The 18,733-nt window shown below is 37.2% G+C and overlaps 1 protein-coding gene across 1 annotated transcript in view; it reads left to right on the top strand.

Annotated features, from left to right (window-relative positions):
* PARD3B (par-3 family cell polarity regulator beta) overlaps nucleotides 1-18,733 on the top strand; it is a gene marked incomplete at both ends in the record, with an annotated part of 137,553 nt that overhangs the window by 32,927 nt on the left and 85,893 nt on the right. The window contains 4 exons of the mRNA XM_009080893.1: nucleotides 3,381-3,566; nucleotides 9,436-9,606; nucleotides 12,218-12,347; nucleotides 17,919-18,018. Of these exons, the coding sequence (XP_009079141.1) occupies nucleotides 3,381-3,566; nucleotides 9,436-9,606; nucleotides 12,218-12,347; nucleotides 17,919-18,018 (587 nt within the window). The remainder of the gene's footprint in view (nucleotides 1-3,380; nucleotides 3,567-9,435; nucleotides 9,607-12,217; nucleotides 12,348-17,918; nucleotides 18,019-18,733) is intronic.

The following is an 18,733-nucleotide window of genomic DNA, read 5'->3' as shown; positions in this document are numbered from 1 at the left end:
GTAGGTTACTTAACAAGGGCTAATGCATGGCATAGTTATTCTAAAGGAAGTTGAGAAATAAAGGACACAGAACAACTCTGTTACCTTCTTTTTTAATTACCATGCTTTTAGCAATTTGTTTGCATCAGAATCTAAAATTGCACTAGATTGTGCTGAAAAATTGTGTGTAATACTCTTATCTTAAGAAGTTTATAGTGGGAGACTTCTAGTGACCACCTAGTCAGACTCTTTTCCCCAGATATTGAGGACAAAGGGGTTTTTTGAGTCTCACTAACATTTCCTTGCCTGCCGTTTAAGTGAGATACTTCTTCTATCAAAAATTGCCTGCGAAGAAAAAGGGGAGAAGTGCTACTGTAAAGTGTTTTGAAGACTTTTTATGTCCCTGGCCAGCTTGGTTCTTTAGGCCTAGAGCTGAGCACAGTGCTGCTACAGAGCCTGTGCTGCAGAGGAGATGCTGCCCTACCTCCTACAGCTGCTGCTGCTCCCAACACTGCTATGGCCCTGGACATAGCCAGGAGAGCTGGGGCCTTGTCATCAGTATCATGGGTGGGTCAGAGACAAGAATGATAATACGAATGAGACTGGTATTGGTTAGAGTGCTTGACACAAATTCAAGCAGACTCACCTGTCTTGTTTATTTTCATATATTGTTTTGAGGGACACATATAGATCTTCTTGTACTCATTTTTCTACAACTTTGTGATGTTCTCAGAAATTAATTTACATCTTGGAGCTTAAAGTGAAACAGGTTAGCTTCCTGGGAAAGAAGCTAACAAAAATGTACGTAATTTTTTCTTGACAAAAATACTGTGCCATCTTTTCCTTGAAAGTATTTTCTTGCAGAATAATTTGTGCCAGGGATTACCTTCAGCCATTCCCATTAAGCATTTATCTGAATATATCCAAATTCAGTTTTATATGAGGTCTGTGTTCATATTGAGGTAGCATTGTAAAGCAATTTGTGACTGCTCTGGTTAACACAGGTGTGAGTACTCTTTATGTCTTCACTGCTTTTCTCATGGTGTTGGGAAAGACAAAAAAACACAGTGCTGACATGGAGAAGGGGCAAGAGTCTGGTGCAGGTGTCATGAATTAAAGTGGAAGAATAGCAGCAGTGCACAGGAACTACTTGACTAGGGGATGAGGAAAGTAATACCAAGTCCTGTCTTGAAGGGCTGCAGGAGACATCGCATGTCTGGGACCCTGAGAAGAATTTCTGTTGTCCAAATCTGAACAGGATGTGCCCTTTTAGTAGAGTTCAGAATCAACTGATGAGAATATGCATAATTTAAAAATAAAAATAAAATTAAATAAACCAAAGGATTGGGCAGAAAATGTTTCCTGTAAAACCTTGGGAAAGTTAAATGCAAAATACTTACGTTAGAAGTCCAGTAATAGTGGGGTTTTTCCTTACACTGGTTCTTCTGAAGTCAGGGAAGGAGCATGTACAAATTATGATTCTGTATTGTTCACAGTAGTTGCAAAATAACAGGCTTTGGGGTGTTACATTCAGGATGTCCATATCCACAGCTGGGAAATAAAAGCAAGAGATTTGTAACTGAGAATTCTATACGTCTGGTGAACACAGACAGAAGCACAAATGAGTAACACAGGTACTGGAGATAAATGCTAGCATCAGGAAAATTGTCAGTGTTGGTGCTATGTCATTTTTATATTTGGCAGTTAGGGAAATTGTCTTGAATTTAATATCATGTAGTTACATTCCTGGAAAAAAATTTAAACATAGTGCATGTTGGGATTGAGATTGATAGTCCTAGTTCGCTGGCTCATGCAATTCCTCTCTAGCCAGTAGTTGCTTCTCATCAGTGAAAGGGCATCTAAAATAGATGAAAGTGTGCTTAGTGGTTACTGTTTCTGATTCTTGGTTGGTTCAGGATATTAATTTCGGCACTTAGTTCTGTGGTCATAGTTCTTGTTGATCAGACAGCATGAGAGCTGACTACATGGGACTGCTCTGGCTGCTAAGAGAACATCTGTACTGCTGGCACCTTTGCATTGATACTGCATCTTACATCTTGGAAGTGATTCCTCATTACATAAAAGGAGGATTGGCCCAGCTACTACACTCCTCCTTGCATGCAGCCTCTACTCGATAATTTAATGTAAGATTTTAGCCCTGGAACAGATTGCCCAGAGAGGTCGTGGGTTGTCCCTCACTGGAAGTATTCAAGAACCATCTTGATGCAACCCTGAGCCATGTGCTCTAGGATGGCCCTGCTTGGGCAAGAAGGTTGGACCAGATGACCAACTCTGGTCCCTTTGACAATTCTTCCAACATAACTGATTCTGTGATTTTGACACTCATGAAGGAAGCCCCCAGTCATCGTTCAACTTCTAATTGTCTGTTTCCTTTTCATAGTTTGTTTCCTATTAATTTTTTAACATTACTGTTGCGAAGAATACAAAAGATCCAAATGACAAGAAACAAAAGCTAACTAATTGTCTTAGAGTTACATGGACACGGAAGAACGGAATAAAATTGGAAGTGATGCAGTCTTTTCCACTAATACCTTCCATGAGCACTTTAATTCATAATAAGTCTTCTTGTCCTGGTTTTATTTTTGAGGTGTGCCAGAAGAAATATTTCAGGCAAGAGTTTGATTTTGTTTAATTTCATGATTCTGACTTGTTTTAAAAAAGCCAAAACAGACAGGCACACAGACACATGCCCAACAACATACAGCCCTTCAAAACTGCAGATACAGTATACAGTAAGATAAAGTCCTTTCTGATCTTCCCCAGCTATGGATGCTTGCCTTGGCAGTCTTGTAAACAACAGTCTAATCTAGGAAAAATCTTGGGATCAACCCTATACCAGAAATAAAAAAAGAACAATCAAACCTCTATAGAATAAAAGTATGTACAAAGGGAGAGCAGAATAAGTTACTGTGTTTTCAATTCTCACCCTCACTTTTGTTATACCAGCTTTTCTCTGTAGGCAGGTTTAAGGGAAGGATAATTTTTTAAGGATGAAACTCAATTTTCAGAGGGGAATGGGATTTAACAGTACAACTATCATTACAGTGTGTGAGCTGCATGTAAAGATGTTGAGAGTTTTGTGGCTTACATTTTAAATGCAGCTGTGTTTAAATGTCTTTTCTATATTCTGCTGCAACATCAGTTTTATATCATGTGGAACTGAGCTATTTTACCTTCTATTTAGGCATATTCCCTGGTATCATTAAAAATAACATTTTAAGCCAGATCTTGTGACAAAATATCAGCTAAATGTATTATTGGTTATAAGGGTGCTTCTTCAAGCTACTTTCTGGAAAAGAGGACGATTTCTTGTCATGAACCTATGGATGTAACTCATGCCCTCTTCTCACCCATATTTTCATCCTCGTTTTCCCCTACAGAAAGGAGAGCCAAACTGCAGTATTTTTTCTCCAGAAACCACAGAGCAGCTGACCTTTGAGATTCCTCTGAATGACTCTGGCTCTGCTGGGCTTGGTGTGAGCTTGAAAGGCAATAAATCTCGGGAGACTGGAGCTGATCTTGGGATTTTTATCAAATCTGTTATTCATGGAGGTGCTGCTTTTAAGGTATGGAAGAAGCATATAGAAGATGATTGTGTTAGAATTCTGTCATTTCTATGCTGAGTGCTGCATCTCTGTTGATAAGCATTCTAGGAACAAATTCCTTTGTCACTCCATCCTTTAGGTGTACTGCAAGGCTAATGTTTTGTCTCACAGTTCTGATGGGGTGTGTGTGTGTGTGTGTGTGGGGTAGGGTTTGGCACAATGAAAATGACTTAGTGGAAATCTTGGGGCACATTTGAGTGCTGCAGGAAATGGGGAAGGGAGAGAAGGATAATGGGTGTGTAGGGATAGTAGGTGTGAGGAGAGACCACCTTCCAGCTTACCCACAGCCTACAGAAGTGCATAGAAAAGTTTGCGTGCTGACAGCCTCAGTGGCAGAGAAGTTGATATCTGTACTACCCCTGTAAAAAAAACAACTGTCTCATAATTTTCTTCTTTTTTTCTTTTAATGCAAAATATTTTTTACCACTGTACTAAAAATGTGTTTTGGCTGAGCTTGACATCAGTTGTGCAGAAGTTACCAGTTGTTCCTGAGGCGGATTGAATTGGTAATACTGAATTGGTAAATTGGCAGTATTATGTGTTGTTCTGTTCCCTCTAAGGTCTGTACAAGGACTGTTGGACATTTTTATGATTAAAAAGTGTTTGAATTATTTTCTAATCTTTAGGAAATCTGTTGCCTGCATTTTTTCCCCCCAAATAAAACTTGAAAAGGTAACTTTTTTGAAATGTGAAACAAGACTTAATCTTTCAGAGCTAATATGTTTAACTCTTGTAGATCCATAATTTAAATCTTGTCTTTTGTGTTATCTCAGCAATTCCTTGCAGTTCTCTTTTCTGTAAAAATACCTTTTAAATCAGTATATGTAAATTGCTCTACTGACATCAACCTGCTGAGTAAGACAATTCACAGCATTAAAACTTTCATTATCATCTATTTACAGCAGCTAGTAAATAGCAATAATCAAGGTTTTAGCTTTGATGTGAATGTTGAATAGGTTCCTGCTTCTGTTATTTACCTGTGCTAGTCCCACAGTTATTTCATAGCTTGGATCTTCATCTACTTGGTATGTATAAGAAATGAGTTAAGGCACAATTGGGCAAATTAGGGCTGGATCAACTCAATTTATATGCATGTCTGCTACACAGCACAACCCATTTTACTGTGGAAATGTGGCTGCCCTCTTTGTTTTCCCAACTCTGTGTCCCTGAGTAATTGTCCACACCAGTTGCAGTGACACTGTATATTGCCACGGATAAACTCATTTTGTATAACGAAGCTTGTGGAGCCATATTCCAGCAGTATTAGTGGGAATCAGGCTGCCTGACTTAGTACATCATAGACACGTAGCCCTTTCTATCTCTGTGTTTACTGCTCTCTATTCCCCCATAGTGACTCACTCCAGAGCAGTTAATTTTGGCTTGCGATATCTATAGACAAAAAAAGCAGGACTTCTGTGCTCACACCTAAGTAAACAGACAACTGGCACAGTTAGTCACCATGGCTAGAAGATTATTTTGTCTTGAGATAGCATGTGGTTCTGTGACCTTTTCTCTATTTTACCTTGTTATAACCCTTTCACCAATTAGAATTGCATTGCAGTAATAGATCTGAATGTAGGCTTCAGAGCAAATGAGACAGTAGCTGAGGCTCTAACTTCAACCAGAACTGTTCAGAGAATCTTTCCTATGTGTTGTATACAAGTGCTCCCAGAACACAGTCATTTTGGCAATGTTTTAAGAGTCAGTTTACTGTAGTGCATGCATGGAGAACAGCTGTCTTTCTCCTGTCTAATGACCTTTATCTAGAACACAACATAATCAGTGGGTATTAACAACTAATAAAATTTCTTGTATCAAGTTAAAAAGCATGCACATATTTGTGCATAAATATTTAAAGATGTCCTATTGTCCTTATTTTAAATCTCTTCTTGGAGCAAGTTTTGAAATGAAAAGCCTTTCTTTCCAGCTGGTAGTTGTCCAGAGTGTTTTCCCATGCTATTCATTGTAACTCTCTGAAATGGATTATTATGGATTAAGGCATGTGCATTTGCTTTTCAGTGTACAATGTTTTCTTGGGAAGCTATCACAGGAGGAAATCGTAATGCTCCCTGACATGAGAATTCTCTCACTGTTTCTCCCTTCTGCATTTAGAGTTTAAAATTTTTTCAGATTTTGGTGTATCATGCTAATACAAGCAGGAACTTTATCCCCTTGTCTGTACAGTCACCACTTGCAAGACATGTAATACATCGAACTGCAATACATTTGTTTCACTGCTGAAGTAAATGCTCAATCCTTCTAATGCAGTATAAAGGTTTCAATGGATTAAATTTCTTTTACTAGTGTGTTATTTAGAATGAAGAGTACTGTATGAAATGCAGACCATCTTGGTTGGTTGCTGTTGTTATTGATTTGAACCAAAAGTCTGAGGAGAGACCAACATTTTTTAGTATTTTGACACTTCAACACAGTAATGTATCTCTGATGTGTCAGTGGCATTCCAAAGTGCAGTCAGGGGTTTGTAAAAAAACATAATGGAAAATTTAAGTCTTTAATTCTGTACTTTATTATTTTTTTTTCCTGGACTAATATTTTTAAAATGTCAATGCATGTGCCATCATATGTGCTACAGTAAGGACTGAGTCTGTTTACTGCCTTTGCTACAAAACCAAAGGAAATAAAAATTATAAAAATGCCTTAATGTTCCTAGTTGGTATTCTAACACTGTATCCTGCAGGTATAAAAACAGTTGCATTTGCTGATTGAACCAATATAGCCCTTCTTAACCTCCTTTTGTAATTTTTCAAGTGTCTATTTTTTTATCATCCCTAAGATAAGAGAGAGGCTACTAAAATACTTGATGTTTGTAACTGTGCAGAGCCTTTCATGTGAAGGAAACTAATAATTAGCTGAGTTTATATGCATCGTCTTTCCCCGTAACTTTAGGATTTTCAGCCTGGCTCATTTTCAGCTATCTTGGCTTTTCACTTGTGATGCATTCCTGATGGTCAGGTACTTGCTGTCTACTGCAGCTGAGCCATTATAAGAAATAATGGAATATTTTCTATCTGTTCATTTGTTCGTATCAAGCATATGGTGTAGCTTGAACCTCCTTAGTCCTTCTGATTGTTGTTGCAGTAAACATTGCTTGCTTTGTGCAGTGTACGAGGAAATTCGATAATTCCAGTAAGTGCCATCAGGGAATTCCTGAGAGAAATGTCATTGATGCGATGAGGGAAATAACTAGGTGTGCTTTGAGTAAAAACATAAGTCCTTGGAGAACATGCCTTTTTATCTTCCTGCTCTACTGTAAAAAGCATGAGTCTTGTGAATGACTGTCTGAAGAATATGGTGGCCGTGTGATGGTAGGTTCTACCCCTTGTTGTGAGTCTCCATGAAAAAAACTCAACAATTTTTAAATAAGCAAGGGAAGAGTAACGTCACCTCTTATTAGAATAGCTCATTTGGAGTTTCAGAGATGGCATTTGAAAACTGTTATGCTGAAATGCCAAATGTTGTTTTCCTACTCAAAAGCCACAAAGAAACCTACCTCTCAGAGATGAAAGAAGAAACGTGTTAAAACAACATTTAGCTTGTTTTGAGCCAAGCAGATTTTCTTGTAGTTCAGGCTTCCAAACCAGGCCATAACACAAGGGATGTGAAAATCTGTGTTTGGAAACTGTTTAGACGTTAAGAGTTTTTTTCCTGGTCTTTAAAATGGCAAGAGGTTTTCCTGTGAAGTAACTTCTACTTGAGCATGTGTGAAAACCGTGTTCAGCTGTCTTCCAGCTGATCTCGTACAGGTGACTTAGCAGGTGTGGTTGATCAGTAGTTATAAAGGCTTTTTTCTCCAATTACAGTTGAAGTGTTGAGTTCAAGTTGAATTTTTCATTTACATGTTGCACATAACAGACTGGGAAGAAAGGAAGATGCATCAAAAGAAGCTCCTGAAGAACTGACCCCTTATATTAAAGTATAAAGAAATGTAAAGTCTCATACAAAAATATTACAAGGCAAATGAAAAATCAGGTCAATTGAGAGCTGTCTGAGGCTCAAGTGATTCATTTAAAAATATGGTCTGTGTTCAGGACTGTTGCATAGTCAGCAGATGTCAATGACAAAGTGCATTTGACATTGTATTTGTATATGCTTTAGAAAGAAACTTTAATGGATATTTATACATGGTTGTTTATCCACAGAAACGAAAAAAGTAATCAAAGAACCTGTGGGATCATAGGTAGAGGACATGAGGACCTGTAAAATTTTCAAAGTCTTAGAGAAATTCACAAAAACTAAAATATTTTTTGCTCAAACTCTTGTTCTGTGAATAGCTCCATTCATTTCAGCAAATTTTGATAGAACACAAAGGAATTACAACATGTGCAAGTAATAAAATTTTCTGTTCAACAGTGTTAACTCTTCTCTCCCAAACGTTAGCACATGTTATGGCACCATTTGTGTGTAGAGAAAGGGTGGGGTTAACTTACAGCTTTGGCTGTATGTTTATTTAAGTTGGCATGAAACATTCAGCAGAGAGGTGGGAGAGGTTTTGGTATCTTTTCCAAATGGCATTGCTATTTTCTATCCATTCCCACACCCTCCCGAGCAAAGTTTTATTTCTCTTCATTTTCTTTCACTGACTCATCTCCCAATTCTGTCTTTCCACCTTCTTGTCCATCCCAGTTTATTTTGGATTCTGGTATATGCTGTTTCTTCTGCTCTGTGGCTATCTGGACTCTGCCATGGTAAAGATGATACCCAGTTCCAACAAAAATTGCACTAATAAAGCTGGGTGTGTCACAGCTACTGTAGCTCACTTGAGCTCAAATGACTTAGACTTGACAGCAGTTGCTGAATAGTTAATTGAATATCTTAGTTCTAAACAAAATAAAAACCAGATAGTATATTATATATTTTGGATTACTCAGATGCATGAAATATGTAAAGAGTTCAGATGAGTGACTTATGAAGAGTTTGTGATGAGCCTATGAATGAATCAGATTAATTTTAACCCAGCAATGTATTTCTGTGCAAGCGCTTTCCCTGCTATTCTTTCTTCACCACCCTTCTATATTAGATGTCTTCAGTTTCTTATTCTTTCTCTTCCTTGTTTGAGGTCTGATACCAATGTGATAATTGCTAACTTGACAAGCTTTAAAAGAAACTCTTGTGTCTCAGTTTAATAGACCTTATTTTCTTGTTAAAGAGAGAAAAGTCCATGGCACATGCTTTTATGGAAAGAAATAAATCACAGATCATAATGACAACACCAATAGGACTCCTAAATCATAAAATAGCAGTGTCCACAATTTTATTACACCTACAAATGTCAGTTAACCTTGGCAAATGAAACTGAATGACTTTTTCAAATCAAAGGTTACTCGATATGGCTCAACCTTAATTTTGTTGTTGGCAGCAGTTTTAGAGGTTGTAATATAGGGACAACATTAATTAATAAGAATGCTGAAGTCTTAATGGCAGTTCTGAAATCAGAACACTGCCCCACATGATGGGATGGTAATTGTGACAAGATAGACACCAGTGAGACTGTAAGAGAAAATTTTTGTAGCTGTTTCTTACCAGACCTTGATAATAATGCATGGAAAATAATTTGCAGTACTCCTTTGCAGTTGCAATGTGGATACTAACAGCTATGCTGTGAGCCCTTTTAAGTAACCAAAAGCTGCTTTTCCTTTTTGGGGGGTTGGAGGGGTCTTTAGTTATTTTTGTTGGTTTGCTTGTTTGAGGTTTTTGGTTTATTGTTTCGGTTTGGGGAGTTTGCATCTTGATTTCCTGTATGTAGCACCTCTGCCTAATAATTCTTGATCTTAGAAGAAAATTTTTTGACATTTTTTTGTTTTGCTTGTAGGATGGTCGTTTGCGAGTAAATGATCAACTTGTTGCAGTAAATGGGGAGTCACTTCTGGGCAAGTCAAATCATGAGGCTATGGAAACACTAAGGCGCTCCATGTCCATGGAGGGGAACATTCGTGGGAGGATCCAGCTCGTAGTTCTCCGGAGACTAGAAGTGCAGACAGAGGTAAAGCAATAAATGCATTTATTAGATAGATGTCTTTCCAGTCTCAGTGTTTTTGCATACAAGAGATGATGACTAAAGCATTTGTCACAGATAACTTCTCCTGGCAGAATGAGTTCCTGACTTCATGCAGTGAGGATTCACACCGTGTTTCTGGTTGTTACCTCCTGGTCTTGCTGTTGAGATGAGGCTAAAAGTTGCATCTTATTTTCATTTGACAAATATTAGAACAAATTCCAAAGAGGGGATTAATATGTTAATGTAGCTTTGACTATCTGCTCTCTCCTCGAGGTAATAGCTGGGATACAGACAATTTAAATTCTTCTAATTTCATTTGTTGTTATAATCAGAGACCTTAGTATCTAAGTGTAACTTGGATTTTGCTTTTTCACTTGATTGAGAAATAGAAGTATATTAATTTTCAAACATTATGCTCTAACTTGGCAGGACACTTCACAAAACCTTCACTGATGTCAGTTGCACCAGGAAAATATAAAAATATTCATTAGCAGTTCTAGAATATGTTAGTGGAAAACACATTTTTGCTTTCTTTTTGTGTGTGATAGCATCGTGCCATAAGCAAGAATTATAAAGTATATGTTCTATTTATTGTGCAATTTTGTGGTTTAAGAAAGATAGCTCACCTTCAAAGAAAGCTCAGTCCCGCAAGTTTTCCTCATCTAACAAAGGCTAAAAGTTTTAAAAAAACACTTTTGAACATCAGCTGTCCTGATAAAAGTATGAGGCTACTTTGTATCGTTAAGTGTATAGTTTTGAGTATCATTCAGATGTATGAAGGAGGTAAATAGTCTTGACTCATGCCCTATGAAGAATGCGTAATGAGGTCTTGATTGAATCAAATTCATTTTAGACAGGAATTAATTTTTATAGGGTAGTCTTTAGGTTCAATTGTAATTCCATTTGAGTCTGGAGACTGTAGCTGAAATGGTTTGTTGCCTATTCTTTCCTTTCCCCAAAACTGCTACTCAAGTACTGCATCTCCGCTTGGTAGAAGGAGAATATGTTTAGAAATGCATTACTGTTTTTATTGGTGAGGACACTAATGGAGGTCGTCCATGACAGCTATGTTTTATAAGCTGAATACTCGAATTAGGCTGGTTACTGATCAGTTGTTGGGATATTGATTGTCATTTATCAAAGAGCTGGAAAAGCAGATTTGTTGTTGCTGTTAATTTAAGGCTCTTTATCCAACTGTGTACAAGTCTCCAATGGATAGTTTGGATGTTGCAAGACTTAATTTAACTAGCAGTATCCATGAGAAAGTAGTAAATGTGGACTTTACAATGTAGGGATTCTTACGTAAACTAAAGAATTTCCAGTAACAAGAAGAAAACATAATTGTCAGTGGCTGTGTGGTGTGCTTGTGTTTCTCTACAGAGGTTCAAAAGAGCCTTTTCATAGCACTTATGCTGCACTGAGAAGGAGACAATGTTGCATGTGCTGCCTGTCCACTGAGCCTACATTGGTAGCCATATTAGCACCGTGAGCAACCCAGCATTGATTTGTGTTGTGAGGTGCATTTTTTGCCATTTTATTGCGATTATTTTCAGTTTTACTGTTCTGTCACTATTTTATTTCTATTTCATTTTTATTAAGGTACATAATTTTTAAAATTACTATTAAACTTGAAAGACAGGTAACATGCTGTCCTTTCTTATGTGCTGGTTTGCAGGCACTCATTTGCAAGTCTTAGCATAATCTTAAAAATAAATTACATGGGCGAAACACATGCATTTCTTCTGTAGATGCAACTATGAAATTTAACAAATTGTATATTTAGTATAACATTTGCTGGCATGATGAACATGCAGTTTAAAAATAGAAGCCAGTTGGAGGCCCTTTCAAAAAAACAGATAAAAATCCCACAAAAAATATAAAGGTTGTTTTGAAAACTAGCCATAATATTCCCCTGTTTGGGTTTTCAGTTTTCCCTGAATAACGAGCACAGAAATGTCTTTCTGGGTCTGTCCCAGTTTTCAAAACTGTGATTATTTTTTCACCCCCAACTTTTTCCCTTTGAGCAACTGCTCAGGAGAATAAATTAGGCGATATGGCATGTATTGGGGGTAGGAAATGTCTCAAAAGAAAGCTGACTAGAGGTGTGACAGGAGTTTGTTTAGCTGCTAGCCAGAAGACCTGCGTTTGGGAGTTTGGTGTAACTCCTTCCTTGCAAAACTGTTCTAGTGTGTGATCATCAGAACATATGCACTCAGTCTCTGAGAGAAGGGAACCAGCTGGCTGGCAGAAAAATACCATTGGCATTGCCCGTGTTCTTGTGTTGACAATGTCACAAGCTGCCCTCCCAGATGGAGAATTTGAATGAAGCCAGTTGTGGGTCATAAAAAAAAGTCTTCATTTTTATGCATCATTCTTAATGGTTGTTATTGCTTAGATACTGTCTTATTTCATGGTCAGCAAAAACAGACAGCAATTGTGAAGAGATCTTTCACGTTTCTCATTCGAGAGGAAGCAATGTACAGTGAACACATTATATCACACTGTATTCATGGGCTGTGTGCAGTGATGGATGCTCTTCTGCATTGTTGAACATGTAAATTTTTTGTGAAAATGTGTGTTTCTGTTTTTCCCTTAGGAACGCTCAGACCAGGGAGTCTTTCAAAAATCAGCCTTTGATGGGAGTCATAACTTCGCAGCTGCTTCCCGACGCAATGATACTGTTCTTCAGCAATTTGCAACATGCAGTCCTCAGGAAGGAATAAAAGGTAGTCTCTAGATATCCTTCTCTGTGCTGAAAGGGAGCGCTTTGTGGTTTTGTTTTTTTGAAATCCACAGCCACTAGCAAAGCAGTTAATTAGAGTAAGTGCACACTATGTTACTTTGAGGCTTGAAGATCCAGCGAGGGTGGGAGAGCTGACTCAGAAGTTGTGAATTAGATTCCTGGCACAAATTCCAGTTTAAGTAACAGTTTGTAGCTCGCTGCCCCAACACGTAAGGCTGGATAAAAAACAAATGATGAGTGCAAAATATATGTTGTCAAAATGTTTATTTTCTATATATCTTTAATGAGTGCACTGCTTTTTGCATTGAGTTCTTAGATTATGTCCCAGGTTATTAGAAGCTAAATTAATTTATACTAAAATATGATACTCATTAAGCACCCTTGCTTATTTTAGACTTTAAGGTAAAATTTGTTCAAAGATTAAAAGCATTCCCTTAATTTACCAATTGGAATTATATTAATGAACTCATTAAAAAATTTAGGCAGTCATGTACATTGCACAAAGAAAACCTACATGTACAAGCATATGCAAGAATATAGGTAAGAGCTTTTAAGGCCACTTCCTTCCTGTCTTCTTTCATTTCTGATGGCATACTGTACTATCTGTCCAATTTGCTCCTGACTCAGCAAGGTACTAGTTATTTGAAAAGTTTAAGTATTTGAGATGGTCTTGACCCCTATCCTTTTAAGTGTGGCTCTCGTTCTTGAAGCCAAGCACATACTTAAATACCTTCCAGTAGGAAAAAAAAAGATTTTCTTTGATGTAGTTGAATTATGCATGATTTTTTCCACTTCCCTAGACAACTGTGGAATCAGGGTGGCCTGCACAAAGTGATTTCATAGGCTGCTGTGATGACTGTGTGGAGTACCTTTAACCAAAACCAAAGAGCCCTTATCTGTAAAGCTCAAGAGAAACTCCTATATAATTTAGGGGTAAATTATTTGCGTTGACTTCAATATTTTGACAATGTGACTCCAGGCAAAGAATTAGATATAGACTCAAGCATTGTAAATATTCAAATATCAGATGCTCTGGTTAGATCTAACTTATATTTCTGCTGTATAGAATTTACACTGATTCTGTAGTTATGGGAGAAAAGGGTCATCGTTGGAGCTAGGCTGCCCTGTAGTGTTAGTCATTGCCAGAGGATCAGAAAGCAGAAAATATCTTTAAAGACTTCTTTAAAAATCATGTAAGCAACTGTTCTGGAGCCATTGATACAGGTCAATGGCAACAGGTAACTGGTCTCTTACATAAAAATCAAAACAAAGTGTATGGAAGATTTGTACTTTCAGATAAGGATTCTTCAACTGCAATCCAAAAATCAGGATGACTAGTTTGCAGCTCAGTCATAAAATCGTTTTCAATAGGCATCATTATAAATAAAAGAACGATGCTGAAAAGGCATTATAGCAAAAAAAAGCAGTGGCCTCACAAAAGAATGTGTATTGGATGTGAGAGGATGCTTTGGAGTGCTGCTGGTACAGGGAGGGTTTGGTATGGCTGTGTCTTCCCAGCCGTGGCCTGAGAAGTGATTGAAATTGGAGTCAGCAGACAACAGATAATGAAGATGTTTCTAGCACTTACTAAAAGTATCATTGTATTGCCACTTCTATTGAAGATTTGACATTTGCTGAGTCAAATTTAAGTGCTATTAATGCAGCACTTGCAGCAGCAGCAGCCTGTCTGTAGTAAGGCTCTGATAAGAGAATTTTGATTGAAGACACTTTGGACATAGATTGTCCTGCACATTGTAGAAATATTTCTCTTACTTCGAAGTCATAGTTTTAAATATTATTGATCTAATGCTCATTCTACTCTCTCTATGAGTGTTTCACTTGTTTCCACCAGTCACTAGTACAATTTTTTTTTGTGTCATTTCTTATCAAGTTTAATTATCAGTCTTTCAGGGCATCTATAAAGGCAAAACACTACACCTGCGCCCAACTTTCTTTTAGCTCAGTTATGAGCTTTAGGTTGTGTGTCTGTTTAAGGCCATGTGTCGCAGACCTAGTGAGTTTCTTGTGGCAGGCAGAGCAGTCCCTTAGATGTGCTCACAGTGTACTATCCAGACCTTGAATGTAGAAGTACAGTTGGTACATTCTTTACAAAGAATAATAAAAGACAGAAGAGATTTTTAACATAATACAGCATCTAATGTAAGAATTTAATGACAGAAGCTGTATTATGTTTAATAAAATGTCACTTTCTTAATTAATGTTTTCTAATAAGTTATTTCCAGTACCATTCACTGCTCCTACCAATAAAATTCTTATAAAAGCTCAGCAAAAATACACTGAAGCTTGGTCTGCTAATATTGCTGTCTGTTTTAAGAGTCTTTTTTATTATACATGAATAAGAAAAACTTATGTCTGGGGAAAAGTGCTTATGGCCAAACATTAAATTTTCTCTTGCCTGTGGATATTTAAATGAAGGGGGAGGGGATGCTGTCCAGTATTGAATGCCAGTGTTTATTCTATTTTTGCATGAATAATACTTGCTGCCTTCAGGTCCTCACTTCTTTTGCTGCCAAGCTGTTGCACAGTGTTTTTTAGAGCAACCTCTTTGAGAATTGATACTTCAGTGCCAGCAGCTTTACATTTCTGGTGTTGAAAGATTACTGGAATGTGTTTCATTAGAGGTTCTGATATATTTCTTATAACCCTACATTATAAATGGTTATAAGGGAAATGCTGTCATCTCTCTGGTTAAGTAGTAGAATAACCAAACTCCCTCTACTCCCATAGGCTGCTGAGTCCTCATGGTTCTAGAAGCATCTCTGTTTTCATGCATATGTGGCAGCATCAAGATAGAAAATTATGAAGCAAAATTTTGAATTATGTAGATTTTGCTTCTAAACACTGCATGTGTCTTATAGACAGACTCAGTTTTTATTCTGTGTAAGTTTTGCTGTTTTACTCTCTTACTCTCTTTAATATCTGAAAATTTAGTGCATTTAGTTTTGTGGCTTAGCTGTTCCTCTGATTTATCTGGATCTTTTAAGGTCATTTCCTAAGGCCTTGAACATGGAGCCAATGACTGCCCATTAGGTTAAATTTTCTCACTCTCTGGCTTCTGCTCCCATTTCAGTGGGAGATGTAGTCTCTCGTGATCATTTCTGATTGACTAAGGAAATCTGACATTTTTCTCTGTGTGCCATTTGTGTACTGCAAGAAAAATACCAGTGGTAACCCATCACCAAAGAGCCTTCGCAAAATGATGTGTTAATGTGAATTGATATTATGTGAATTACTGAGAATCTAAGTTAATATAACTACATGATATGCTCAGGCTCTTGCTGTAGCTATTGGAGTCTGCTCAAAGAGGCTAAGCACAGTGTAAGTGTGGTGTGATCTTTTGTTTAATTTTCTTCTGTCAGGCATTTGTTCCTACTTCAGGTAGTCAGAGGTTCTGTCTGGACCATTGTGTTATTGATACCTCTCTAACTTTGGTACACTTCTTAATATTTTTTAAAAAGGTTTCTTTCCTAAGCATCCTCATGGCAATTTGTGTTTGTCCTGGGTGTACTATTTGATAGTTACACTAGTTGTGTTTGTCCTGGGTGTGCTACTTAATAGTAGTTACCTAGTTGCATTCTTGCTACTGTGTATGAGACGGTCAGGGAGTGCTTCCTTTTCATATTAGGCAAAGCTTCTGCGATTTCATAGAGTCCTCTTGTATCCTGTTTTATTGCTTCCTACTCTAAACTAAAGAATCCTACTCTATGGTCCTTGTAGGAATGTTTGTACATGTGTCCGAGTACCCTTGCCACCTTTTCAATATGTTTCTGAATTACATTACATTGCTTTCCAGATAGGAAGAATTAAACCTTAGATACTATTTAAAAAGCAGGCACATCGTTAACTCTTGAGTTCTAGTTGGAGTGTGGACTTTTCTAAATGACTGTTTCTTATGCTTCACTAAGCATATATTCAAAGAATGATCCAATGCACATCTAGTGTACTGTTCCAAAGTGATAATCACGAAAGTAACACCCTTTATTTATGTGTCAAGAGTTTTACCCTACTCCCATGGGTATCATTTTGCAGTCTCTGTCAGAGAATTTCCCCTGCATTTCCTATTTTACTTAATATACTACTTTTTTTTTTGCAGAGCTTCATAGTATGCTTCTTTTCAGTAGTTCTGACGGTTTTCACATGAGTAAATTTTTTCGTCTTTCAAATCACTTAAGTACATTGAAAAGTACGAGTTCCATTTTATTCTAAACTCTCTTCACTGTGTGAACTTGTGTTTACTCCTCATCTGTTTCCTGTCCTTAAATGGCAACCTGAAAGAATATGATCACAGTGCAAGAAGCCAGTGTGCATATGTTAGGCAGCATACCAGTTTTTTTCATCAGACTGGCAGTCAATATGTTTTAGGGTCTTGTTAAAACCTTCTTCTTATCTTCTCATCTTTGCTTTCTTCTGGTGATGTTCACACTTTTCCTGAGATACAGTGTTTGAACTATTTCTTGTCGTAGTAATCTTTGGGATGCTGTCCTGCCAATAGGAGTTTTATAGGATTTTTAGCTAATAGTGTTGGTTTGTTGGGGTTGGGTTTTTTGTTTGCTTTTAGGGGAAGTATCTCAGTGCTCTTATCAAGTAAATATATTGCTTTCTGCCTTGATCCCTTCCTTGTAGAACCCTTTTTTCTGAAGTTATATGAATACTTTCACACAGGATTAGGCAAAAAGGCTACCAACATTCAGTGCCACAGAACAGGTCATGTGAAAGTGTGGTATGTCAGTATTGTTAAATCACCTACCTGCCTTTGGAACCCAAGAAAGTGTCCATGTTTCCTGTTAAGTTTTGGAAGGGTGAAGCCATGTTCTATATTGAAAAATGTAGAGACTTTTTCTAAGATTAGGCCTTTAGACTGAGAAGTGAATTTGCAGAACTGTAATGAACTGGCCTACAGCAGGCACAGTAGTCTTATTAAACACTGTAGGTATGTAAGTGTGGTTGCTTACAAACCACTGAATGGTTTGAGTAGTTCATGTTTTTCTTTGTACACAGTAATTTTCTGGTGTTTGCTGAATGCTTTTTGTAAGGGTAAAGAAAGAGTTACCATAATGGTAGGAGAGTGAAGACTGTAATTGAGAAATGCTTCTTTCTTCTCTTGCCATAGGATAACAGAAGTTTTTCTCCTTTTGAACGCTTTGCTGAGAATGTGGTTCTCTTCCATACATGAAGTGTGATAAATGCTCCCCATCAAACAATCAGTTAGGATGCAGCTAGAAGTGAAAATCCACTCAAATGAAATAAAGCAATTTGTGCCTTGCACTCGACTTCACTATAAGTACAAACCTTCCCTATATTTACTTTTAATTATGCATATGCAAATCTGAAAATCAGCTCTTCAGGATATCCCAAGGGGTATATTTTCTGCTTGGTGTGATTTTAATTCTAGGTTAGTTAGTTTAGGGATTTGAATAATTTCTGATTCACTTTAGCATTGCTCGAGGCCTTCCAGTCCAGTCATCAATCAGTGAACTAGTGTAATGTGCTTGTTTCTGTGGATTACTTAACCCCTTCTTAAATTTTATTTCAGAGTTTCCAGTATCTGACCGTGGCAATGGTGAAAATGAAACCCCTCCACCTCTCCCACCACATCCCAGTGAGGATCTGCTGCACGAGGATTATAATCATAGGTTGGACTCCAGTTCTTCGTAATAGATACAGCACTAATTGCTCATAAGTGGTTGTGATAGTTGTTCGAATTGATTTTTAAAACATTTTTTTTAACTTGGACCACTGTTTTTTTGCTTAATAGTATTTAAAAAATAATGTTTTCTGTTTCTAATTGACAATAGACACGGAAGATTTCAGATGTACTGCGGTGAAATTTTGACTCCTCTCAGCTGAAAGTTACTATGAGTTTCACTCAGGTGTAATTTTGAAATGTTTAGAAATTTGCCTTGAAGTAAAATAATTTAAAGCCAAAACAAAATAAACCCCAAAACAACCAAACCACAATAACTTAAGATTATTCAGAATGGCATGGCACACTCCATAAGACCTTCAGCCTCTGCTTAAGTGGTGCAAGACTATAAAATAATTTTGTATTAGCAGACCAAGTAGAATTGAGCCAGGTGCATTGCCAGTATTTTTTCCATGTTCTGTGGCATGTTATTTGGAAATGCAGGGATTAGATAGAACTAGCAAAATTTTAAAAAATAAATTATTCCTAATCATTTACATTTATATTTCCATCTGTGATGAAAAAACAAGTGACTTGAGGTGTTAAGAAAGTTGAGGATCAATATCTGTGTTTAAAAATGCATGCTGTAAGCAACTGGCGGGAGAAACACATGTATATTTGTGCATTCTTTAATCAGTTGTGGTTTGAACCGATGCCTTAATATT

Source organism: Acanthisitta chloris, unplaced genomic scaffold, assembly GCF_000695815.1.
Source record: "Acanthisitta chloris isolate BGI_N310 unplaced genomic scaffold, ASM69581v1 scaffold27848, whole genome shotgun sequence".
Lineage (NCBI taxonomy): Eukaryota > Metazoa > Chordata > Aves > Passeriformes > Acanthisittidae > Acanthisitta > Acanthisitta chloris.
This window is presented reverse-complemented; position numbering and strand designations above follow the sequence as displayed.